This window comes from Ochotona princeps, chromosome 16, assembly GCF_030435755.1.
Source record: "Ochotona princeps isolate mOchPri1 chromosome 16, mOchPri1.hap1, whole genome shotgun sequence".
In the NCBI taxonomy this organism is placed as follows: domain Eukaryota; kingdom Metazoa; phylum Chordata; class Mammalia; order Lagomorpha; family Ochotonidae; genus Ochotona; species Ochotona princeps.
The window spans coordinates 53,769,928-53,794,561 of NC_080847.1; the positions used below are offsets into that span (position 1 = coordinate 53,769,928).

The window sequence follows — 24,634 nt, forward strand, 5'->3', positions numbered from 1 at the left end:
GTCTCTCACCGCTGTGGGAGACTGGGGTTGCAGCCCAGGGTCATCGTGGGGGAGGGAACCAAGAAACGAGCAACACATCCTCTCCGTGTCTGATACATTTATATTTTACAAAAAAAAAAAAGCCTGAAGCCAGCAGCTAAACCCCATCCCTCTGGCTTCTACCTGGAGTGCCCTACTGTGTGCTCCCGCAGGCAGGAGAGACTCCTACCAGTGAGTCCTGACTCAGGAATATCTGCTATTGACAAAAAGACCCTGGGAAGGCACTGCTGTGGTGCCGAGGGCAACCCTGCCTGCGCGTCAGCTCGACCCCCAACCCAGTTGCCTGTGTAAGTGCCTGGGGCAGCAGCTGAGGAGCTGGCCCGAGTGGGCTCCCAGTCACACACATGGGAAGCCGAATGGAATTCTAGGCTCCTAGTTGCGGCCTGCTAGAGCCTGGCTGGGGGCGCGCCAGGGAGGTGAACCAGTGGTGGACCGGCTCTTCCTGCTGATGCACATGTAGAGGCAGCAGATGCCGACTCAAGGGCTTGGGCTCCGGCCACCCCACGGCAGAGCCTGACGGAGCTCCTGGCTCCAGCCTTCAGCCTGGCCCATGTCCAGCTGTTGGCCTCTGGGAAGTGAACCAGTAGACAGAACATCTCTGTCACTCTGCCTTTAAGTAACGTAACTTCTCCCCGATAAAAAACAAGTAAATAAAACAAAATAAAGGAAAAAAAAAATCAACCTTATGTTTCTACTGAACATGTTTTAAAAGGAACTATGTGAGGCTTGATGTATGTCTGTGAACTCCGCCAGTTGTGAGTGCACACTGAGCCTCCAGCAGGGGGCACTCTCGGCCAGGTATTGTCGGAGCCACCTACTGCAAAGTGGCCACTCTGGGTTCTGCCACTTAGGTCTACTTCCACTATTCCAAACTCTATAGATGGCTCCTTAACCCCACAGTAGCCAGCCACTCCAGGAACCAGCCACAGTGAGTACTTTCTCCTAGGATGTCTGCGTGGGGCTCCCTGGGCCCCAAGCCCTCCCAGTCAGCAGTTGGCAGGACAGACTCCTGAAACTGGGGTACAGGGATGTGTTCCTTCTCTCCGTTCTGAGAATCGCCCATTCCCTCAAGTCCTTGGACCACTAGAAGGCAGGACGGCTTTGCTGGAAAGGAGCATGGCTTTGGCCATTCACTCTCAAGTGCATCAAGGGGCTGGGGCCAGACACTTAGGGCACACGCCTCGGCCTGGCTCCTCAGCAACAGTACAACACCAGGGTGGCTTTCTGGGGACCCTTCACGTTCCAAGGGGATCTCGTTCCAAGGGTCACTACGAGCTGCAGACAGCTCCCACCCAGAACAGAACCCTCCCCTCTCCCAGGCACATCGTGAGATCTTGGAGGCCTTCCTCTTATGTCGCTGCTTCCCACCCTCACCCCGGGAAAACAGCGACACTGCCCTGGCCAGGGACCAGACGCCCTTGTGGCCAGCCCAGCCCTCTCTGCAGAGGGCTGCGGTCCCACTGCCTCCTTAGAATGGCCCACTCGCAATCAAGCTGGCTGCGCAGTCACGGTGTGTGGCCTGGTCCCCAGAGCCCGCCCAGGCAGTACCTTATCTAGGAGCTCGCGCGTCTCTTCCGTCAGTGGGTCGTGGGAGAACATGCAGTCATCGCCATTGATGCAGTTCCCAGTGGTGTGGTACAGCTTACACGGGAAGTCACGTTGACAGCACGTTAAGGCTCATATTTCATTTTGTGGAAGGAACCTATCTGGGGGAGAACTCCAACTGCCCTGGACTTGGGGAAGAGGAAAGAGCTCTGCTCGGGGCGCCCAGTGCTTCACAGTAACTTGAGTCAGAGACTCCTGTGTAAAGTGGCCTGCTGGAGGCTGCAAAGCCAACTGGAAAAATCCCAGAGCCAGACAATGGTTTGGGCCAGCCTTGAGTGCATACTCAAGGGAGAACAAGGGCTTTTGCCTCAGTTTAGTCATCTGTGAAATGGGTGCAGCATCAGTGCAGATGGGGCCCACAGGTGCACAGAGAACAGGCAGGACAGGGAATAGCCACCGCTCCTGTGAGGGTGGGAACGCCTCGGGCCACTGGGTGCCCACAGCTGCCCAAGGATATCATGCATATACGGGCAATTCTCAGCTCGGGCGCAAAATCCAGTGATGTAAAACTTGCACAGCTCTCGTTTCTTCGGCAGCTCAATGTCATGGCTAAAATTGCAGTGGTCTCCCTGGAAGAGAAGGTAAAGAGCTGGGACGGTGAGCCTTCGGGATGCTGTGCCAGGGGAGCAGCCTTGGCACTGGTGGTGTACAGGGTCCCCAGGCCCAGGAAGGGCAGGCCTGAGCACCCACTGCCCTGCTCTGAGCTGCCAGTGTGCCCAGCTCTGCAAGGTGCACCAGCTCCCCTCCCCCACTGCATGCCCTCTGCTGCAGTTGGTCACTCTCTCCTCCTCCTCTTCCTCAACTACTCGCTGCTTTCTTATCACTTACCGAGCCCTAACCCAGCCTCTCTACCCTGCCAACACCGCCCTGACTTGGTTGGGTGAAGAATGTGTCCAGCTGAAAACACTGCAAGTCCAAGCCTCCATGCTGCTCCAAGCCATCAGACATGGGCAGGTGACCCCAAAGAGCACACTCCTGAATTCAGGCTCCGCTCACCCAATCCCTTCCCCAGGCTCTCAGATGGGAGGCCGCTGCCCATCCACGAGGACAGAAGGCAAGAATTTCTAGTGATACCAGGACAGATGGGAGGTTCTGGGGAGCCAGCAAGCCTGGTACCGTCCCGGGATCCCATGGGAACACAAGCATGCCTATGTGGAAACTCCTGGAGTCCACTGTCCCTCATCTGCAAACACACACAACACCCCTGGGTGCAACCCAAGGTGTGTCCTGACCCCGACTCCTTCTCTTCCTCCCCCTCCCCTAGGGCTCATTCACCATCACCGGGAACAGAGGACAGAAGCCGCACCCTGTCCCCTCTTCTCCAAGTTTTGAGATTTCAAATTTCTCAAAAAAAAAAAAGGGCACAGAAAAAAAAAAAAAAAAAGAAAGAAATTTCAAATTTCTCAAAGTCTGTGAATTATATCAGATACTCATCCGTTGCCTTGTATGCAGCTAGGACGCTGGACTAACACTGAATTATACCTGTGTACTTCAGAACTCAGCCTGGGCCAGTGCTGTGCACAGCGCGCTGAGCTGCTGCTCACAAGGCCTGTACCCCATGGCACAGCGCTGCTCTGCATCCCAACTTCCCAGCAGTGAGGGTTCAAGGATCTGGGCCTTGCCACCCACACAGGAGACCCACGCAGTGCTGGTCCTGGCATCCATGCTCAGCCGCCACGAGCAGGCATGTGGAGAGCGAAGCAGCAGGCGAGAAACCTGTCTCCCCCACTCTGCCTCTCAAACAAGAGAAACAGAGTACTCCCTGCACAGGTCCCCGTGCTGGCCCTGCCTGCCCTGAAGGCCCTGCCAAGGTGAGCAGGCCCTCTCTACCTGAAAGCTATCACACACCCCTCGCCAGCTTTTTATTAGCAGCAATCTCCATAAACACGTTTGAGATCATATGGTTTAACTGAAAATTTTGCTCACCCCCCCCCCAAAAAAAAATCCCACTAAAACCAAAAGCATGTACATGTATTATCTCACTGTGGGCCCTCCCCACTGGGGAGCAGGGCAACTCCTCAGGCACCCCACACCGCCTCCAGCGACCTGGCCCCCGGTGCCCGCCTCAGCGAGGGCTCCTCACCCACGTGCACCGGCCTTCCACGAAGTACTTGCAGATGACTTTGCCTTTCTTATCAGATTGCTGGTGGGGCTTGTCGTGGTCACTCCTCCGGTAGCTTCCACCACCATCCTGTTGGGTGAGAGGGCAAGAGGAAGACAGTGGGGACAGGCTGAGTGAATGCCAGCCCAAGGAGACGGGGAGCAGGGGTAGGCAGGCCTTGTCGGGGTGCAGCCCAGTGTGGTGCAGGCCCACGCTGCGTGAGCACAGAGGGTCCTGCACACACATGCCCTACCAGCCCATCTCCCACAGCAAGAAGCAGCGCTTTCCCGTGAGCCACTCCAGGCTAAAGGCAGGCCACCAAGGACTCATCCAAGGGAGCTGCTGAAGCTGCACGCTGAACACTGAGGCCTCAACAGCAGGATCTCCCAGGAAAGGACTAACCCTGAGCAGCTAATGGGGGGCTGACGGGAGCAGGGGTCAAGGGTTGGGGTGGTCTCGGAGCTGGGATCAGGGTGAAGAGCTGACTCACGCCCATGTCCTCGTCATAGAAGTCGTCCTCATCGTTCATGCCACCCTTGCTCATCCCTCCTCGGCTGCCGCCTCGCCCGCGGCCCCGGCCCATTCCCTTCCCGCGACCTCGGGAACCCCGGCCACGGCCTCGGCTTAACCCTGCAGAGGAGACGGAGTGGGTCAGTCGGCTGGCCCTTCCCAGGAGCCACCCTTCCCACCTGGCCCCCGAGCGCTGCCCACCTCGGCCTCGGCTGTCCTTGGACCTGCGATACTGGTTCAGCTCCTTGGAATACTCGTCGTAGTCGTCGTCTCCCAGGGGCTCCTCACTCTCTCCGTACTAGAACAGCCCAGGAGAGAGGACAGACAAGTGGCAGGAGGGAACATCCAACACTGTCCCCAAGGACACATCCCGACCTGCCCAAGGGCAGCTGTGCAGCCTGAAAACCATGCCTCTGACCACCTTGGCCCCACCCAGCAGGCAGACCCCAGTGTGCGCCGGCTGTGCTGGTGTGGGGTGGTGTCACGCTGGAGTAGGAAGGCGAACGCGGTGCGTGCTTCCCTGTGGGGATGGACAAACCACTAGGCTCCCGACCACTGAGGCAGTCTTTCTTGGGGACAGTCCTGAAACCCTGTCTCCAGGAACAGGACCGTCTGTCATAGTCCACCTCTAATCCCTTCCCAAAGCCCTCAGGAGCTTTTCCCTATTGCAACAGCAGAAATGAAAACTCAAGCACAGGGCCTGCAGGCCAGGGCTTCTTTCTCAGCGTCACAGCCACGGTGCCCCTGCACCTCCAGAACAGAGGAGCCTCCCACAGTGCTCGCAACACAGCCCAGACCCGGTCCCAGGACTGCAGAAAACCTTACTTCCATCTCCTCGTCATAAAAGTCCTCTTCATCCTCCGGGTGGTCTCCCCCGGAGCCTCTGCCCCGGCCTCGGCTGCCCCTGCCCAGGCCTCGGCCTCGGGATCCTCCACGGCTTCCGCGGCCCCGGTAGCCCCTGCCACGACCTCGGCTGCCTGAACACAATTCACACAGTGAGCCCCAAGGTCCAGAACCCACCCATGGGACAGCAGGCAGCCCACGGTCCCCCGAAGCCAATCATTTCCTCCCCCAAAAATCCTTCACAGCCGCCCTGGCAGCCCTGCCCCGAGGGTCCAGTCCTGTGCTCGTGGCATACACAGCCCTGCCTAACCTGCCTGCTTAGGGTCATGCTGTCCACCACAGCAGCCACCAGCACAGGTGGCCTATCAGCACCTGAGATGCAGCTAGGACAAAGCAGGAAGTGCTGCCAGCGGCACACACACAGCAGGACAGAGAACATGTAAGAGATGCCCTGTGTCTATCTTAACTACGCTGAAATAAGATCCTGAACAGGGTGGGTTAGTACAACAGCTTGTTAAAAATCAATCCGTTGCTTGCAATGAAAGAATCTCAACTGAATTTGAACTGTGGTAATGCAACAAGGTGGAGGAATCCACCATGGGGGGGGTTTGGGGAGGGGGGAATCCCAGTGCCTATAAAACTGTGTCACATAATGCAATGTAATCAATAAAAAAAAGAGAGACAGAAAAAAAAATTCAATCCGTTGTTTGGGCCTGGTGCGTGTCCCAGCTGCTCCACTTGCCATCCAGCTCCCTGTTTGTGAGCCTGGGTAGCAGCTGAGGGTGGCCTAAAGCCTTAGGACCCTACACCTGAATGGGAGACCCAGAAGAAGCTTCTGGCTTCACACTGGCTCAGCTCTGGCTGCTAACGGCCATTTGGGGAGTGAACCAACAGATGGCAGATCTCTGTCTCTCCTCTCTGTGAATCTGATCTGCTCCAATGAAAATTAGAAATGTTTCCTTTCACTGATTCACAACCCCCTCCAGCAACGGCTATAGCCAGGAGCCTGGAATCCAGCTGGCTGTCTGCAGTGGGTGACAAGACCCAAACATGCAAGCCATCACTGCTGCTCCCCAGGGTGTATGCCTGAGCAGGAAGCTGGACTAAAACCCTCACCCCACCATGTGGGTCAGAGGTATCCTAAGCAGGATCTTAACTACTGCCCAGGCTCTATCCTCTTCATTTGCTTAGTGTGGGAACCTGACAATGTAACCTATAGTACAGTTTGCATTATATTCCTGGCCAGCCCCGGCAGTCTAGCTGTTCCCCATGCTGCGGGCCCAAGGGCCTGCCCTGGGGAGCTTGCTAAGGACTGAGTGCTGCTTCGAGGCCCACCAGTCACCCAGAGCGAGCATAGCGTAGGGACCTGGGGAGGCAGGGTCTGGAGGCCCCGCCACTGGGGTGTGGAGCTGGCAGGAGACTGGCACTCACCGGACCCACCAACCCCATCCCACCCTTTGCACGCTTCAGGTGCAAAGGTCAGAGGCGTGACGGTCCACAGGCTAGAGGCACCTTTGTCAGGCTGGGCACATGGGGCGGTTAATTACCCTAATCCAGATAAGAGAGTAGCTGGGTCCAGCTCTTCCCCCCATCACTTATCAGGAAATGAATTTTAAAAAACAACCCTTCAGCCATGCTGGCCTGTCTCATGTAGGCAGCCTGGGCTCCTCCTCCCAACCCGTCTCCTGTGCCTAACCTCAGCCCTGGGGCCGTGTGTGTGTAGTCCCAGCGCCTCTCCTCTGGTAGTACAACCTGAAATGAAGGCTTTTCTCCTCATGAAAGGAGGCCCTGTGAGGCTGGCCCAGAGGAAGGAGGCGCTGCTGCAGGCAAGGGGCTCACCTCGGCCTCGGCTGCTGCCCTCCTTGGCCCGCCGGTACTGGTTGAGTTCTTTGGTGAAGTCGTCGTAGTCCTCCTTGCCCATGTCCTCCTCCTCGTCACCCTCGTACTCGCCGTACTGCTCGTTCTCGTAGTCCTCATACATGCTGTAGCTCTTGCTATCCATCTTAGAATAGGACTTCTTGGGCAGAGGTGTGGTGTGTGATGAGGAGTATTGCTGGTGAGACTGGGTCCCAGAGAAGCCAGAAGAGAAGGGTGAGCCAGCCCCTCAGCCTTGGTCTGGGACCATCAAACACCCCAACCCTTCCCTGAACTGCCACATCAGTCTGCACCTCTGCTGTCCCTGGCCCCAGCCACTCTGCGACAGCTTCTCCCCAAGGCCCAGGTGTTTCTGCTCTTCAAAAAGGATCTGAGCTGACCACTGAGCCATGCGGACCCCACAGGCTCAGATGAACCAAGAGGGAGAGAAGGGGGCATTTTCCAGGGATGCAGAGCAGGCACATTTAGGGAAGGGGCCTGGCACACAGGAGGTGTGCTCTTCTGTCAACCTGCCCAGGACCTCGGCATCCAGTGACCTGCCAGACGGCCATGTTCAACAAGACTTCCACAGCATGCTGGAGCCAAGAGGCGTGGACGGGTGACCCATACGGAAACAAAACCAACCAGCAAGTGGAGGGAGAAACTGTGGCGTGGCACCTGTAGACACCGAGGATGAGAGGCAAAGGAAAGAAACAAGCCACGATGCCACAGACAGGAGCGCTACGCGCTGACAGTGAAGTGAAGAGAAGGAAGGAAGGAAGCCAGCATGACGAGGCCCATGCCTGGACCGTGAGACCCGAGCTACGATGCTGCGGGCCAAGCGGACACTGCACAGGGCTGGCTGTGAGGGGCTGCCTCGGTGGAGGGACCACCCAGCCGGTCTCAGGGGCAGAGCTGCGGCTCCCCTCAGCCCATAAGGAGTCCTTAATGCCAGTCACACCACAAATCCCAAAGCAAAGAAGTGCAGAAGTCTGCAGCAAATAACCCATGGAGCCCAGCAGGTGACGCTGACACCACAAAGGGCAGACGTTAGCGACACGGGAGCGGGCGGCAGGGCGTGCGGGGGCTGCCTGCTACACACTGCTCGGAAAGGCAAAGGCTTAACGCTTAACTTCACCTGCCTCCTCGTTACAGAAAAACGGGACAACACACACTGTACACAGAGACAAGCGTACACGAGCCTGGTCTGTAACTGAAGCACACAACGTGCCCTCCTTTCCCTGTCGCTCGTGGGGGGCTCAGTCCCAGCCACCTGCCACATCTGACCATAACCAGCCACCACGGGTGAGCAGTGCCACCCAGTCACAGGCCAGGGGCAGCAGCCTCAAAGAGCTACTGATAATCTGACACGACTTATCAAAACCTAAGAAACCAGGGTGATGTTTCTCTTGAAGAAAAATAATGGCATAGAAACCGAACAAATAATTCAACAGATTTATGCTGACAGAGATGAGAGGGCGAGTCCGGACGGCCTGACTCTGCAGCACTCAACACTCACTACTCGCTCCCCCGGCTCCCTGCCGCTCCTGCTCGTTCCCCACCACAGGTCACTGCAGAAGAGTGGTGGACAGGAAGCACCTTGCGGACCAGCAGCCCCTTCCCCAGGAGCTGCCTGGACCCAAATGCCTGCCCCATCCCCCGCTTCAGCAAGCTGGTGGGAATTTCCTCCCCTAGAGCACGGAGCCTGCAGGGCTCTGGGCAGCACGCACCGGCGCGTAGGGCGGGCTGTACTCCCGGTACTTGCGGTGGCTCTTCTCGCTGGGGCTGAAGTCCGAGTCATCCGAGAAGTCAGAGAAGTCATCGCTGGAAGAAGCGTGGCGCTGCAACAACAGGGCAACACACCAACTCGGCCACTCGTTCCAGCTGCCAGCCCGGGGACAGACAACGCCGAGACGTGCCAGAAGGGCCGAGTGCTCACCCTGAAACACCTTACCTAGGGGCATCAGTGGCAATGGAGCATAAAGAAAGATCTAAAGGCCTTTCTTCAACTCAGGGTAGGAGGAAACCCTAGGAACAGGCCCTCCAGGCCAGCGCGGGGCCAGCGCGGGGCCAGCAGCAGCCGCTGCCCTGCAAACATCCCCAACCTACTTTGTGCTTGGATTTCCTCCTCTTCTTCGACCGCCTCTTCTCCTTCTCCCGCTCTTTCTTGCGTTTCCGCTTCAGCCTCCGGTGAGACTTCTCCTCGTCGGAGTCACTGTGGTGCTTCTCCCCCTTCTCCTTCCGGCTCCTCTCTGGTCCCCCAGAGGTGTCCTGCATCTCCTCGGCCCCGTCATCTTCCAGTTCTCCTTCTTCCAACTCACCATCTTCCCTACAAAGCAAGCCCAAAGCAGCATGAACACGGGTCTGGGAGGAGACCCCACGGGCCCTGGGCTAAGCGGGGCCGAGGGGACCAGAAGGCCTGTCTGTAATGGGCAGCAGCTGTAACCCCTGGGAGAACGGGGGACCCTTCCTCCTGCAACACCTGGCTGAGAAGGAGCGTGTGGAGAGGCGCGCAGAAAGGCCCCACCACTGACCCACGTGTGCAAAGCCCCAGCACCCAGAGCTGGGAGCACCTGCAGCCCACCTCCCCCACTCCTTCCACAGGGGTTTGTCTGTACAAAACCCCTCTTCAGAAGACAGAGCCCCGCAGGGGCCCTGCACACTGCCGCTGACCGTGGTAGCTGTCAACAGAGGACGGGGCCCTGGTTCAGGAGTTAAGGGTGTTCCTGGACCTTCCCCCAGGCAGACCTGGGCTGTGGCCCCTCAGCCCTCTGCTGGGACCTCCTGCGACACTGAACCTGCCTTCTCTCCCGCAGGTACCCCTGCCAGCCCCTGCAGCTCATCCCCAACTCGTGGAAACTTCACAAATGGGAAGTGCTCTCCCTACATACAACTACACGAGGACTCTCTATGGACCTAGCTACCTGTGGGGAAAGGTGGGGGGTGGGGAAGGGAGAGGGTTAAGGATGGAGCAGTTGGAGAAGAATCCAGTGTTTCAGCCAAACCCACAGACACAGTTCTCACAAGTACAAGAGTTGGTGAGGGAGAAAAAAATCTTCCTTTCAATTTGAAAAAGTTCCTCACAAACGACCATACCAAGGTGGGGGTGGAACGTACAAAGTCCACCTACACGAAGCCACGCACAGAAACTGAGAACACAGGGAGGTGGGCAGCAGGCATGGCTTGCAGCAGCCACAAAGGGAGAAATGGCCGCACAGGCTCTGCACGGCGGCCCTTCTCCCAGACCTCAGGGAGCAGCCCCCAGGAGATTCCCCATGAACTCTCCTTCCCAGCATGGTCCGCTGACAACACAGGCAGCCGAGGCCCCGGGACACCACAGGGCAGAGGTCAAATTCAGCTCTGCCAACAACGGCAAGCAGGACTGAAATAACGCCTCCCACCTCCAAAGGAAAGAGAAAGAACGAATCTGAGGATGCAATCGTGGCACCAGGTTGGCCCAGGAAGACACAGAGCAAACCCTGGATGAGGATGGGGGTGGCGTTCCTGCCAAGGGAGGCACCTCTGCCAGGGTGTGGCCACAAACCAGCGGGAGGTGGCCTCACCAACAGTGAGAGGGCCACCTGACTGGGAAAACTGGTTTAGTCTGGTGGGAAAGGCTATTAGTGATGTGGCAAAGTTCCTGCCATGCAGACACCAGTCCCTGACCGGAATCCTGTAGACAGCCAGGGTCGCCTTGGCACCACATGGGGCATGACCCAGGGACAGACTGGAGGCATGCAGGCCCTCACACAGCAGAGGGACCTGCTCACCACACACCACAACTCTGACACGCAGCACATGTACCGGCACCTGGCCTCACCCTCCCACCCAACTAGACAGACACTAACAAGCAGAAGCTTGGTCCGCAGGCAGCCGCCACGGCCCACAGGGGCACACAGGCCCCACACAGGACAGGGAAGGCAAAACTCCCATAAAGGGTCCACCCCTATGTGCAGGCCTCAGCTGGTTCAGACCAGAGCAGGCACTGGTGCCTCTCTACAGCTAACACCTGGGGCTCAGGGCCAAGCATCCAAGAGAGAAACTGCACCCCAGCATCCCGGGGGGTTCTAGACGAGGGCAGGGAACAGTCCATGCAATCACTGAATGTGGCCCTGCCCAGGCAACCAGGGACAGGACTTGAAGTTCAACTCCTCTACCGCCGCTTCACCAGTGGTTGATCCTGAACAGCCCATGTGCTGATGTCACCAATACCCACCCAGCCTTTGGCAGAAAAGCTCCTTCATTCCAGAAGGGCAGCAAGGCAGGGCAGGGGGCACTGGTATCTGCCCACAGCAGGGGGCTTGGCACCTTCCACCCCGGCAGCCCAGGAACAAGCAGGGGAACACTTGCAACTTTGTGTCCCTGGGTGGTGAGAGACTAAAATACACAAAGGACTTTTTTTTTTTTCCAAAGGCACTGTTGATTTAAGAAGGGTCACTGGGGCTGACACTGACCTAGCCCCATCATGCTCTCAAACCTCTCTACCCGCGCTCACCTGGGGGCAGCACCCCCTTCACGGCAGGAGATGCACTCCACGCCCACCCAAATGGCCTGCATGAAAACAAAATTTAACTCTTCTGTTCAGACACTCAAAGAAAAAATGTCAAGCCACCTGGGGGCCAGGGCAGAACCCGCACGGCTGCACAGCACAGCAGCCGAGTGTAAGCAGTGCCGCTTCACGCCGCCAGCAGAATCCCCGTCACAGTGGGATTAAATCCCCAGGGAACGTGCCTAATAGAGTGTGACATAATCCTCCAGGAAGAGGACCAAGCCGCACTGCCAACCCTCCTGAGACAAGCATTCCCCACAGGACTCCACAGCACCAGCCTGCACAGGGCTGCTTCAGCCCAGGGGTGTGAGATGGGAACTGGCCGCACTGGGAGAGGACTGGGTACTGGCCCCAGGGGGACGCGGCCGAGAGTTAGCCCGGGCTTCTGCCTCCCGGGGACCAGCTGCCAAGCACTGAGGTCTCCCTGTTCAGAACTGGATGCCCATTCTAAGGAACGCCCCTTGGGCCAACTCCACGGGGCTCAGGGCACGTTTGGGGCATCAAGCCCTTGTACCAGCTCTGCCTTCCCCCTAGAACATACTGTTGGTCTGGAGCATGAGCCTTGATCTTCTCATCTGTAGAACAGGACAACAGCAACACCTATCTGAGGCAGTGTAAGGGTTACATGAGCTATCGTGAATAAAATCCCTCACATGGAGTGTGGGGCGAAGAGCATGCGGGAAGCCCCCAGTAAGCGGCAGATAAATCAGTGGCTGGCTGCTGGTTTTCAGAACCAGCGGCCAGGCCCACATATACATGGCAAGTCTTAATTAGCTGGGGCGTCAGGTGTGCTCTGTGGGGGAGGGACAACCCACCGGAACCTTGGGGACACTATAACATACAAGCCTGGCATTTGGCCTGCCACTGACACCATCCTCTCCTAACTGATCCTGTTGATAAAACCCACACGGAATCGCCCATCCTCAGCTCCAACCAGAAGCAGGCATCCGCCTGGCCCGAAGGAAGGTCGAGGGAGAACCAGGGCCTGGGAAGTGACAAAGGCCCCAGCGAGACACTAGGCAACCTGGCAGCTTTCAAGGGTCCCTGGCTGGCAGCTGCCCCTGGCTCACAGAGGGAATTGGCGGGGGAAAGTGGCAGAACCCAGAGGAGACCTGGAGGAGAGTTGGTGGGAGCAGCGGCTGTTACCTGAAGACCATGAGGCGGCTAGCTTAATGTGAAGGTCAGGGTTACGACCATTAACTGCCCAGGCTTGCAGCAAATTACCTGGGTAGGCTCTGAATGGGCCATTAACTGGGGACAAAATGACAAAAATTACAAGGAGGCCCCGCCTCTTCAAATGTTTAACCAGCGGCCTAGGTTCCTCGGGGCTGGCCCTGCAGGACTGCCGTGTACTCAGAGTGAAGGCCCGGAGCCATCCTTAGAAAGCAGCTCAGGCCCCAGACGCCTACGTTTAGGACGTAGTGAGGCAGCCGTTCAGGGAGCCCCACAGAAGGATTTTCAGAGCCAGGAAATCCTGGAAATAAGCCTCTGGGGCCTGCACATGCTTTTCAGTGTCCTTACTACCTAGGTCCATCAACTACAAATTGAGAGCGAAGGGCTACGTCTCAGCTTACTCTGTGACATCACACTGTCTTCACGGCAACGTGCTTGCATCATGGCCACTGCCTGAGCACATGTAGGCACAAGCCAACCAGTCCAGCCCAGCCACCAGCACCCACAGCTCATGCTTCGAGGTGAGCTAGACAGCCGGCTCACCACCTAGCCCAAACACATGGGACAAGCCACACACAACCCTGAGGAGAAAGATGTTAATTCTGTTAGAAGTAACTGCAGCTCTGTGGTATAACATATGAGGATTTTAAATCCTTGAGTCAGAGACCCACACTGAAAAACTTAACAGGTAAGATGAGATCTGGAGTTTACTCTGAGCCAGAGGGCGAGGTGACTGGAGCCATAGTCACCGCAAGGCTGGGTGGCAGGGCACACGGCCTCCTCTCCATCAGGCAGCTCTGGTGGCCAACCCTGGCGCGGGGAGGATGCTGGGAGGCCCCACAGGGCTGACCGCCTGAGGCCGCGGACACCACCACCCCAACCTGCACCTCCACAGCCCTCTCTGCCAGCTCCTCCTCAACAGCCCCAGTCCCAGGGCTCCCTTGGGTGTGCCACGGGAGAGTTGTGGAGCAGCAAGGCCCGCTCTGGACTCCCCCCCACACACACCCCCCGTATGTACCTGCCCCGTCACGGGCAGTAAGTCTTACAGACAAGCCAAGTGAGGTTTGGAGATCAGAGGCAATGTGGCCACAGGATCACACAAGAGGCAGAACTGGCACCAGAGGCCTGGTCCTTGGCCTCCACCCTCAACACAACTAGAAAATATTGGGCAAAGAATTTATTCGCTCAACAGGTTAACTGACAAAACAATTCCTACCCTGAAATTTACTATCATGTAGTGGAAAACAAGCTGAGCATACTGAGAACAGATTAAATGCAATAGTATTCCAAGAAAGCCGAGAGTGAGGTGCTAACAATCACCCCATGGGACTGGCATCATGTCCCAGCTGCTCCATGTAGGATCCAGCTCCGTTACTGGCCTGAGGAAAGCAGCGGAAGACGGCCCAAGCCCTTCGTGGGCCCTGGCTGCCTCTGAAGGAAACAAAGATGAAGTTCCTGGCTCCTGGCTTCGGCCCAACCCAGTCCTGACTATTAGAGAAATGTTGGGGGTGAGCCAGTAGATGGTAGGTCTCTCCTACTCAATCTTTTTATTATTCATTTATTTACTGAATAAAAAGCCATAGAAAAAGGAAGAGACAGAGAGATCTTCCATCCACCGGTTCACTCCCCAGATGGCTGTTAACAGCTGGAGCTGGGCCGGTCCAAAGCCAGGAGATTCTTCCAGGTCACCCACACAGGTGCAGGGGCCCCAAATCCTTGGGAAATCCTTGGGCGATGGTCGGCTGCTTTCCCAGGCTCATTAGCAGGGAGTTGGATCGGGAAGTGAGGCAGCCATGATTTGAAGCACCGAGCAGAGCAGCTGCTGGAGGAACCGGGCAGGGACCTCCTCTTTCTCTCCCACAGAGGCACTCCTGGGCAGTGCGAGCCCTGGCACCTGCCCCTCAGCTCCATGGTAGCCCCCTTCCGTCTGCTCTCAGAGAGAGGCACTCCTGGGCAGTGCGGGCCCTGGCACCTGCCCCTCAGCTCCATGGCAGCCCCCTTCCGTCTGCTCTCAGAGAGAGGCACTCCTGGGCAGTGCGGGCCCTGGCACCTGCCCCTCAGCTCCGTGGCAGCCCCCTTCTGCCTGCTCTCAGCCCAGGACTGATTTTGAGACTGGACAAGGTCTCGTCACTCACTCTGTAAACCTGTAAGACATTTTAATTTTACCGTTCAGAGGAACTAATCTGCTTCAACATAAACTGAACCAAAGTGTTAATATTTTCCCTCTAAAAACAAACCTATGGGGCCTGACGTGCTAGCCTAGCAGTTAAAGTACTCGTCTTGCATGCCTGGAATCCCATATGGTCACTGGTTCTAATCCTGGCAGCCCTGCTTCCCATCCAGCTCCCTGCTTGTAGCCTGGGAAAGAAGCGGAGGACGGCTCAAAACCTTGGGACCCTGTCTGTATTCCTGTGGGAGGCCTGGAAGAGGCTCCTGGCTCCTGGTTTTGGATCAGCTCAGCTCCGGCCGTTGCAGCCACCTGGGGAGTGAATCCACAGAGAGAAGATCTTTTTCTCTGTCCTCCTCTCTGTATATCTCACTTTCCAATAAAAATAAAATAAACCTTAAGAAAAAATAAAATAAACCTATGGCCTAGGACCCCTGAGATTTCCACTCCACACACTACTAACAAATGTCCTAGGCAGAATGGCGAGTACCTGCATGCAACAACTGGTTACCCTGTGGGGCCCAGTTCAGGGCATGTTCCCCAAACCTGGCCTAGCAGTCTCAACTAGCCACACTCTTCCTGGGTCAATTTCATCAACACCCAGGAACTTGCAAAAACCTGGACCCCTTCCGGGTCTCCCCGGCGCAACCTCATTCTGTTCATCAATGGCATCCTGGCTGGTCAGAGGGACGGCTCTAGACCCACCAGAGCTGCTGATGTCACTGTAGTCCCGTTAGCACTCTCCCGCCCTCTACAGTAGCAGGGCTTGCCCAGAACCCTGAAGAAACCCAAGCCCTAGTGTCTGTCAAGGAAATGAGGAGGGCAGGAATCCGAGCTACCTGCAGTAGACATCAGCCAAGCGACACCAGGGCCTGGGCCCAGCGCCCTCGGGGGCCACAGCGGAAGGGCATGAGGAGAGCTACTTCTTGCATACCCCTCCTGAATGACAATCCTTTCCACCTAACGCTTAGAAGCCTCCATTTGCCACTCCACATCCCCTGGAAGAAAGCGGGGCGTGCAAGGACGAGGGAGCCATGCTGGCCGGGGGCGCACACACACCAACCCTCACCACGACCAGCTCTAGTTGGAATATCCCTGTGCATGAACTCCTTGCCATAGTAACAAGTGACGACCACAGGGTAGCGGGGGAAGCACGCCACGCACCTATACGCCATGCCGCTGCGGTGTCCGCAGGCTGAGCTTTACAGGCCTTGCTCGCCCCTGGCTCAGCTCCCTGCCCACAGCAGTCTCCAAGACAAACCAGGCGGCTGCGTGCTGGCTGGCTATCGACGACATCAAGCCTGGTGGGCTCCTATCCTACCCCCGGTAGCTTTCCCCGTTCTGACCTTGATTTCTCTGCTCCACCTACATTGCTGTCAAACACAAATTTCACAGAGCAACATTTAAGGTAACTGCTTTTTCTACCAACTTCCATTGCATCAGCAAATGGCCTTCAGACACTGTCACTTCAGACACGGGACAGTATGTGGACACTGTGCTGGGGTCTCCAATAGGCTACCTCTGGCGCACACCAGCTCTGCGACCCAGAACCAGTGCCTCCCTGATCCTACACAAGTGGCACTGTCACCTTTAGGAAAGACAAAGGAAGTTGACCAAGAACCTGGGTAACTGGCCCATCCACTCTGCCCAGCCCCGTCTGCAGCTGCCCTTGGCTCCTACCCTGCCCATGCCAACAGAGGTTCCTGGGATGGAGGGGCCTCAGCTGCATTCTAAGTTACTTTGTATGGCTCTGGAGTTCAGGTGGCCAATTCCGGGACTGCCAACAGGGATGGCTGGGATAAGGGAACCACGAGCCTGGCCAACCAGTGGCAGGGTTTCCCGATAGGCCTGCCAGTGAGCCGGCCACAGAGTCGAATCTCACAATTCATCTAAGGCGGCCGCTTTGCAGATGCCTATTAATGAGTGGACGACGCCATAGCTGCAGCCCCAGTGGCAGCAGAAGCCCTTCCTCAAGGCCAGAGACTGCAGAAGGCAGCTCAGTTGGACACCCGAAGGTAAGGGGCGGCCTAGGAGAGGCGGGCACCACCCTAGGCCAGCCAGTGAGGTTCCCAGGACACAGACATCCCCTGCTCCAGCAAAGCACGAGCCAAGTCAGGCTGCCAAGGGAGCAAAGCCTCACCTGCCTTTGCCAATGACCAAGGGTGCAGTCACTCCGGGCTGGGGCAGCCCTCGAGCCTCGGACTGGCCTCAGGTGGTAGGACTGCCTGGCAGGACTCAGGAGGCCTACCAAGGCTGTGGCAATGACTCAGCCTCCCACAGCAAAGCATGAGCACAGCAGGTGCCAGGCCAAGCCGCTGTAGACGGCAGGACTGTTTAGCATCTCTACTAAGGATGCGGAGCAGGCGGGCAGTGCCTCAAGATGGCTTCCGCTGAGTGTCACCCCCACCAGCAGCCAGCGGTTCTGCAGGCTGCCCAGGGCCCAGGGAGTGAGGGGGGCTGGGCCACTTTCACACAGCGCCCTTCTTTCTTCTGTGGACAGGACGCTCTGCGTAAGTTCTAGTTAGGATTTCTCCCTAGTAGGGAAACCAAAGAGATTCCCTGAATGCCAGGAATTGTATGGGTGTCCCAAAGGAGCTCTTGTGACCCCAAGGACCCCGAGGAACAGGCATTATCTGCATGCAGCCCCTGCTGCCCACTGCACTGCCGGGGAGGGGCCCTGGCTTATCTGGCTGCAGAGCCCATTCTCCCGTTACATCCTGTTGCCACCTCCAGTATGCACAAAGATGTTACTGCCTGACAGGGTGCTGAGTCACCAAGTCACACACACGCAGCATGGCAAAGCACACTCAACGAAAGATTCCTTATTAGGAACAATTTGTCCAGAAGGAGCAAAGAGCAAATAAGTGCCCTGTGTACTGCTGGGGGGTGGAAATCTAGTAACTAGATGTAGACACGTGTTGCCACCGAGTGGCTGCTGTGCCAGGAAAGTGCCCACCTCCCCCCTACCCACTACTAAACCAACGCAGAAACGCCTGGTACAATGTCCTCCAAACCGCATTCGCCTTAACCAGCAAAAGCATGAGAACACAGCCAAGACCGGGTAGGGAGACCCGCAAGGCCCAGCCACGGAGTGCACCCCTCAGCCCGTCTCTCCAGCTCTCGTCCCCCTTGGCTCATCCAAGCACTCCCTACCAGCCACCTGCACAAGCCAGCAGCCTTTTGAGCCTTTCTCTCAGATTTTACTTAGGAAACCCAGTGTTTCCCTCCCCCGACAGGCATTCTGCTCCCACATCCCCGTGGGTGAGGCCATTCAATCTCATCTAGGAGTAGGTATCTGGTGGAGCCGCTAAGATACCTGGGATACCCGTGAGCAATTTCTGAGAGGATCCTGCTGACGCAGACCTGACAGGCCACGGCTCAAGTAGTCGGGACCCTGTCACCCTCGTGCGAGACATGGAGTTTGCAGCTCCTGGCCTCGGCCTGGCTCAAAGCAAGCTTTGCTCTGTTTCTCAAATAAAAACCAAAAGACAAAAACTGAAAAGCCACACAAGCCAATATCAACTGGTATTGTCTCAGCAGGAATCATCCATTTTTTCCTCCTGTCAGTTCACTGTTTGCTCTGAGCTCCTGCACTGTCACTCAGCCTCCCCTCGCCGATCAGGACCACTTGCTCCATCCGCAGGGACCCAAATTAGGTTGCCGGGAATATGGTCTCACTTAAAGCTACCCCACAGAGACCTGAAAATAGTTTCATTAGCGATTGTCACCACAGAGGTATTTACTGTAATCGGATCTGGCCTCCACCAATGTTTCTAGGGATTCCAGCACCACGGAAAAAAAAAAAAACACTGTAAGACAACCAGTGTGAACAAAAGGGACCCTGAGGTGGCTGCTTCTCTCCCATGGGAGAGGGTTACAGATCTGCCAGCAGGGAACAGAGATGGAGGCCTTCTGGAAGGCTCCACCTCTGACCGGACGTTCATCTCACACCACTGTAGGCCCCTCGCATCCAGCCCTAACTTGCCAGGCGGCCGGCGGCCAGCAAAGCGTCCACAGGTGCAGCGCAGCTTTCCCTCGAGACCCGCCTGCCTAAGGAGAGCCCTCAGCAGTGGCTTTCGGAAACAGCTAGCTTTACGCAAAGACCATTCTGGCTCGTCAAGAAGCGAAAATGTAAAAACCTTCAGAGCAAATGGAAAATCATTAACTGCTTGGGAGACAGGACAGACCTGGGCATTCAAAGGCCCCTCCTGGGAATCACTCTGTCCCAGAGTCAATTCAAAGAGGGCAGAAAAGAAAGGGATTTTAGGGCCGCTGGCCCATTGTCAGATTTCTGTCGGGAGATTTCTGACTTTGCTTTCAAATCAAACCTCTCATCCAGAGAAAACAAAAATTTAGAAGTTACAAATGTAGAAGATTTGCTGTTAAATCAGGTATTCTGGGTGACACCCTTTTCTTTTTTTCTGCAGCATCCATTAATTTGATTTTTAATACAAGAACGTCAGTTTGGAGAGGGGAAGAAGTGCTGTACTGTGACATTCCAAAAGCAATGATTATCAGAGTGTAGTTGATTTGATTACTAGGGTTTGGACTTGATGGATGAGAGTCCTTCCAGCACCAAAAACAAAACAAAAAAACAAAACCAAAAACCCTTGGGTTGATTGGCCTGAGAATTTTCTTTTAAATGTTTGGGGAAACATTTTCAATTCAGTGAATAATTACTAAAATTATGACTTTCAACAGAAACCCCATTTCCTTAACATTTCCTCTTTAAATTTTCAAATAAGCTGTTCAGCTAACATTTAATTTCTGCTCTCGGCTCCCTGGGGAAGAGGACTTGCAAAGCTTGGGAAACTTGGGAGCTAGTTTTCAGCGGACCCAGTGTGTGAGCTGGTGCTTCAGACACTTTCGGGGGGCAGGCCTTTGTGGCTTTCAGGCATCCTTCTCCCACAACTGAGGTGACATACCTAGATCATTTCAGGCCGGTTAAGTTGTGAATATAGGAAAAAGCAGAAACAAAAAAAAACAAAAAACCCACACAAGTGGCCTGCTCAGTGCAGGTTTCACATTACCTCCCCCGAACGTGGGTTAACTGGAAGCTCCCAGGGCCTTTTTGCACTACTGACAGTGTGTTAGTCTAACAAAGTGTCAGGGCACGAAAGGAGGAGGGAGAGGGGGAACTTCAGCGTGTTGTTTTTGTTTTTTTGTCTTTTAACGGAAAAACTTATGCTTAAACACATGGGCAGTACAGTGCTTGGTTCTGCAAGTCATGTCTGTGGCTGCTTGCTTTCCTTGGACACGTGGGACGGGGCGGTGGGGGGTGGTGCGGGCGGTGGTCCCGCGGACAGGGCTGGGAGTGCAACACGTTTTTTTCTTTGCGTCAACTTTTTCACACCTTTTGGCATGTGCTTTGCAACAAAGGAGCGGCGGAGGCAGGCCGGGCTGGGGCTTGGCACGGTTCTCACAGACTTTGTGCTTAAACGGTAACTTTACAAATGACTTGCTCAAATCTAAAACGTCTGACACCGTAAGACATATTGGAGTCAAATGAGGAAATGGGATCTACTTGAACTAATTGGGGGAACGGGGACGGGAGGAGACATCAACTTGAATCCAACCATCATACAAGCAAATTCAAGTAAGCCTGTCTCCTACAGACAGACTTGAAGTACCCACTTCTCTTCTAACATGAGGGCTGGTGACAGGCAATGGACTGAAACCCGAGGAGGGGTGCCAAGGGTGGGAACACACACCTTATGGGCCTTTACATTGTTTTGGTCATGTTACAGTATCACACTTTTTTTTTTGGAGAAAGCTGTGTACGTTAAATTCTAAAAATTAAACATTGAAAAGGATGTGCAAGTCTAAAAAGGGTTCAACCGGGTTAGAATCCTGATTTGAACAGATAAAGTCCGTCTCTCAAGCATCACTGTGGTCTACAGGCCAAGGAGGAAGGCAGGCAGGAAAGGGACATTAAGAGGGAGATAACTGAATTACTCAATAAAAGAGTCTACTTACCATCCCAACCCATTGTAAGACACACTTCTGACATAAGAGAACTCCTTAGAGGTCGAATAAAACGTGTAAGCACCTTTGAGTAATGCACCTGCCCCGAGAGGGGGCCCGGACACCCAACCAGGGCTTGGCCAGCAAACCTTTGCTAATCTGTTTATTTCCTTGAACTGGAGTCAGGCTGCGATGGGCTGCGATTTCCAGGACGACACATTTGATTAGAACAAAACAGAAAAAAAATATTTTTTTTTGTCAAAGCTCACCAAACTGCTGCACTTGTGTCTCTGAATGTGGGTGGCATTTCTTTTAAAAGGCAAAGTGTGGTCTGTGGAGGAGAAACGGAGGGGGGGAGGTGAAGGGGAGCTGGGGTTGTGGTGCCTGGCAGCGACCCCCAGGCCAGGGGAACAGTCCTGCGCTGGTCCCCGGGCTGCGACCCAGCAGCCATCTGCTCTGTGCCTTCTCTCCCCTAGCACCCCGGAGCACCTCCCAAACTCACTCTCCTGCGGCCGAGACCCACCTTCCTTCTTAACCCACCCCTCCTCCCGACACCTCTTCCTAGGCCCCATCAGGAAAACGTGGGCAAGGTCTGCACCCCAACTCCTTGGGTTCTAGCAAGGGAACCCAGGGCCCCAACCTCGCCCAGAGTCCGCGCGGGGCGGGCTTCACCATCGTCCGCTGGAGCAGGGATCGGGAGGGGAGCCCACTTCGCACTTACTAAAAGGGCCCGGGGTGGCATGGCGGGGCGCTCCCCGAGAGCACCCACATTTCTCCACAAAAGAGGGGCCAGCCCTAGGAGACAATCGGGGAGGTTAACCTCTCCCCTTCAAGACAATCTTAACCCCCAAAAAAGCCAAGGACCCGCCGACAAGTCTCCTACCTAGGAAAAACAAGAGGAGCCCCTCCCTTTAAGGAAAAACACAGAAAAGGGGCTTATTCCACCCAAAAAACAAATAGGGGCTCCCGTTCATCAAAAAGGCTCAAGATGTACACCCTCCCAGCTTGCCCTCTAGGGAATAGCTAGAAAACACCCCCGCCAAAAATAATTCCAAAGTGCCCACACCCAAAGGATTCCCCCCCCCCGCCAGGAGGAAGATGGAATGGGGGGAAAACGGAGACCCCCCCACTATGTGCCTGCTAAAAGGGTCAGGGCACCTAACCCCAGGAGAAAGGATACTGCCGGGGGCTGGGAGGTTCCCCCCAAATCCAAGCCCCTAAGAGCGGAGCAGTGGCTCTGGGTCCCCCCAAAAAGGTCCAGGAGCCCCTCCCCCATCCCCGAAGCCAGGCGACGGTCAGGCGGGCCCGTGGCTGCCAGCTCCGGGTGCAGGGGCGGCCAGGACCCCCGTGGGTCTCCGCAGCCCCCTCCCCCGGCGCCCCCTTCCCAGGGCGGGCAGGCGGGCGCAGGGGGTCCAGGGGCGCCTCCTCACCTTCCCCTCAGCATGGCGCCCAAAAAAGACAGAGCGAGAGCGAGGGAGAGCGGGCGAACACCGCGAGGGGGGGTAAACGCATGAGGCCGGAAGAGAAAGCAAGCGAGAAAGAGCGAGCGAGCGACACCCACCGACGCGGCCTTCCTCCTCCTCCTCCTCCTCCGCGGCCCTGCCCAACATGGCGGCCGCCCCCCTTCCTCCTCCTCCTCTTCCTCCCCCCCGGGGACGCTGTCCCGGCCCGGCCGGGGGCCTGACCTGTCGTCAGGGAGCGGGAGGCGGTGGTGGAGGAGGTGCGGGGTGGCCGGGCGGGCGTCGGGGGAACACGGAGGAGGCGAAGGCGTTGATGGCGGCGGCGGCGATGGCGGCGGCGGAGACTCAGATGGCGGCGGCGGGGGGGTCTCGGGCGCGGCCTCCATAGTTCCTTTTGGGGGGGAGGGGACGTTAATGCACGAAAAAGGACTGCTTGGGCGTGGCGGGAGGGACACACTTCAGCTCTGAGGGCTTCTAATGGGAGTTGGATATATATTTTTTCGGTTTCGGAATCACCTCTGCGCCGACCTCCGCGTAGGCCGCGCGGCCTTAGGCTTCGGCGGGCCGCTCGCCGCCTGCTCTCCACAGCCTTTTGCCCCTGCGATCCCTCGCTCACGGACGCGGGGCCCTCATCGGGGCGAGAGCAGCCCCCCGCCCCGACACCACACACGCACACACACACACAACACCCGCGGGCGGGAAACCCGGGGAACACGGACACTGGTGGGTGGTTGGGTGTGATTAGCCCGGGCCGCGCGCAATTGGAGCAAGCGAGGGGGGAAAGGGGAGAAGAGGAGAGCGAGAGGGGGGTTTAAAAAAAGAAAAAAAAAAAGGATTTTAAGGAGAGAGGGAACGGGCCGCGAAGACAGGCTGACTGTCAGACTGCCCGCTGCCCTAGGTGCCCCGGCTGCCCGGCCCCCGCCGCAGTGAGGAATTGACACAAAATGGCCGCTCGGCCCGGACCAGCCCAGGGGCTGAGGCGGAGGAAGGGCGAGATGGGTGGGGGAAGCGGGAGGCGGAGGCGTGTCACGTGGAGGAGAGGGACCGAGGCCGCCCGAAGGTTCACGGAAAGAGTCGAAGGCAGACAAGAGGCCGAGGACTGGCGGAAACAGCCGAAAGGTGCTTGAGCGGGAGATGGGAGCCGAAGAAAAATGAGAAGCCGAGAACTGGAAAGAGCCGAAGCTGATGGATGATCAAGCTAAAAGGAAACGCACACCCAAAAGTCTCTGGGAACAATCGGGACGAATCGGAGCGTGGGAAGGGGGGGAGCCAAAGAAACAGAAAAAAAAAAAAACGGAAAGAGCCGAAGACGGGCGTCGGCTGGGGGGGGGTGAGTGGTGGCAGGCGGAAGGAGCCGAAAGGAGCCGAGCCGGTAAAGGCAATTAGGAAAAATGAGCTCCACCGGCGGGCTTGGAGAAGCGATTAAAGAGAGTCAGACGACTGTGAGCGATTCGCCCGAGAGCAAGCGGGAAAACTGAAAATGGCCAGCTGGATGAGAGGCGGGAAGAACCGAAAGTTTTAAGTGGAGGGGGGAAATGGGAGGGAGAAACAAATAACCGAGAGCTGGAGCCCGGGTCCGGGAGTCGGAGGTTTCCGAAGTGGGGCTGGAGCACGCCAGAGCCGTCCCGGAGGTGACATCACTACATACTTCGGCGGATGACATCATCCTTGGCCACGGGGCGGGGCTTGGTCGGGCCTTGGGGGGCAGTGCAGGAATTTGGGGCGTGGCACGCGGAAAGTTCTCGTTACTGCACCCCAAAGCCTCTGACTGCCTCGTCAGCAATGCACTAAAGGGAGCTGTTGTTATATTCCCATGGGGCTGATGCAAATTGAAGCTCCCTGGAGTCGCGGGGGGCTCAGGTGTCCTTCTGTCTGCCCCGGGGAGACTGCGCGGGCCGTTTCCAGCCAGGGAGGTTTTGCTTCTAACATGCTTCCCTGAGCTCTTTCTGCAGCTGCTGAACCGGGTGCCTGGGGACCAGAACGCTTGGGAACCGATCCCGTTCCCGGGAGACAAAAAGTGGCTTTTCTATCCTAGTGGCAAGGGGGAGGTGGGCCATGAAGATCCAGGCAGAGGAAAATAGCCTGTTTCAAAACCCCGGGGAAGAAAAAACCAGGCAGAACCCAGGACCAGAGTACTAAATTTGGAAGGCTGGTCTGGCCATGCGGCTGTAAGACCACACCAAAGCAGTCCACACCTGACCCAGAACACGGACGTTTAGGAGATGTGGCTTACACGCTCCTTCGGCGAAGAAAGAATTCTTAATACAGTTTCAAATAAAATACTTACATTTTACCAGCAGGTACCTCTTTCTGGGAAATGAGCAGCCCATTATTAGCCATTCTTCCGGGTTTATTCTAACCAGGGGAAT

General features: G+C 56.5%; 1 protein-coding gene across 1 annotated transcript in view; it reads right to left on the reverse strand.

The window, feature by feature from the left end:
* The window catches only part of ZC3H4 (zinc finger CCCH-type containing 4), a 35,185-nt gene extending 11,269 nt beyond the window's left edge, over nucleotides 1-23,916 (reverse strand). Inside the window, exons 1-11 of the mRNA XM_058674087.1 lie at nucleotides 23,823-23,916; nucleotides 22,367-22,656; nucleotides 9,062-9,281; nucleotides 8,683-8,793; nucleotides 6,938-7,160; nucleotides 5,081-5,232; nucleotides 4,457-4,553; nucleotides 4,236-4,375; nucleotides 3,728-3,835; nucleotides 2,097-2,213; nucleotides 1,588-1,692 (exon numbers count right to left, since the gene is read on the reverse strand). Of these exons, the coding sequence (XP_058530070.1) occupies nucleotides 1,588-1,692; nucleotides 2,097-2,213; nucleotides 3,728-3,835; nucleotides 4,236-4,375; nucleotides 4,457-4,553; nucleotides 5,081-5,232; nucleotides 6,938-7,160; nucleotides 8,683-8,793; nucleotides 9,062-9,281; nucleotides 22,367-22,656; nucleotides 23,823-23,903 (1,644 nt within the window). The 5' untranslated portion in view covers nucleotides 23,904-23,916. The remainder of the gene's footprint in view (nucleotides 1-1,587; nucleotides 1,693-2,096; nucleotides 2,214-3,727; nucleotides 3,836-4,235; nucleotides 4,376-4,456; nucleotides 4,554-5,080; nucleotides 5,233-6,937; nucleotides 7,161-8,682; nucleotides 8,794-9,061; nucleotides 9,282-22,366; nucleotides 22,657-23,822) is intronic.
* Nucleotides 23,917-24,634: the final 718 nt, after the last annotated feature.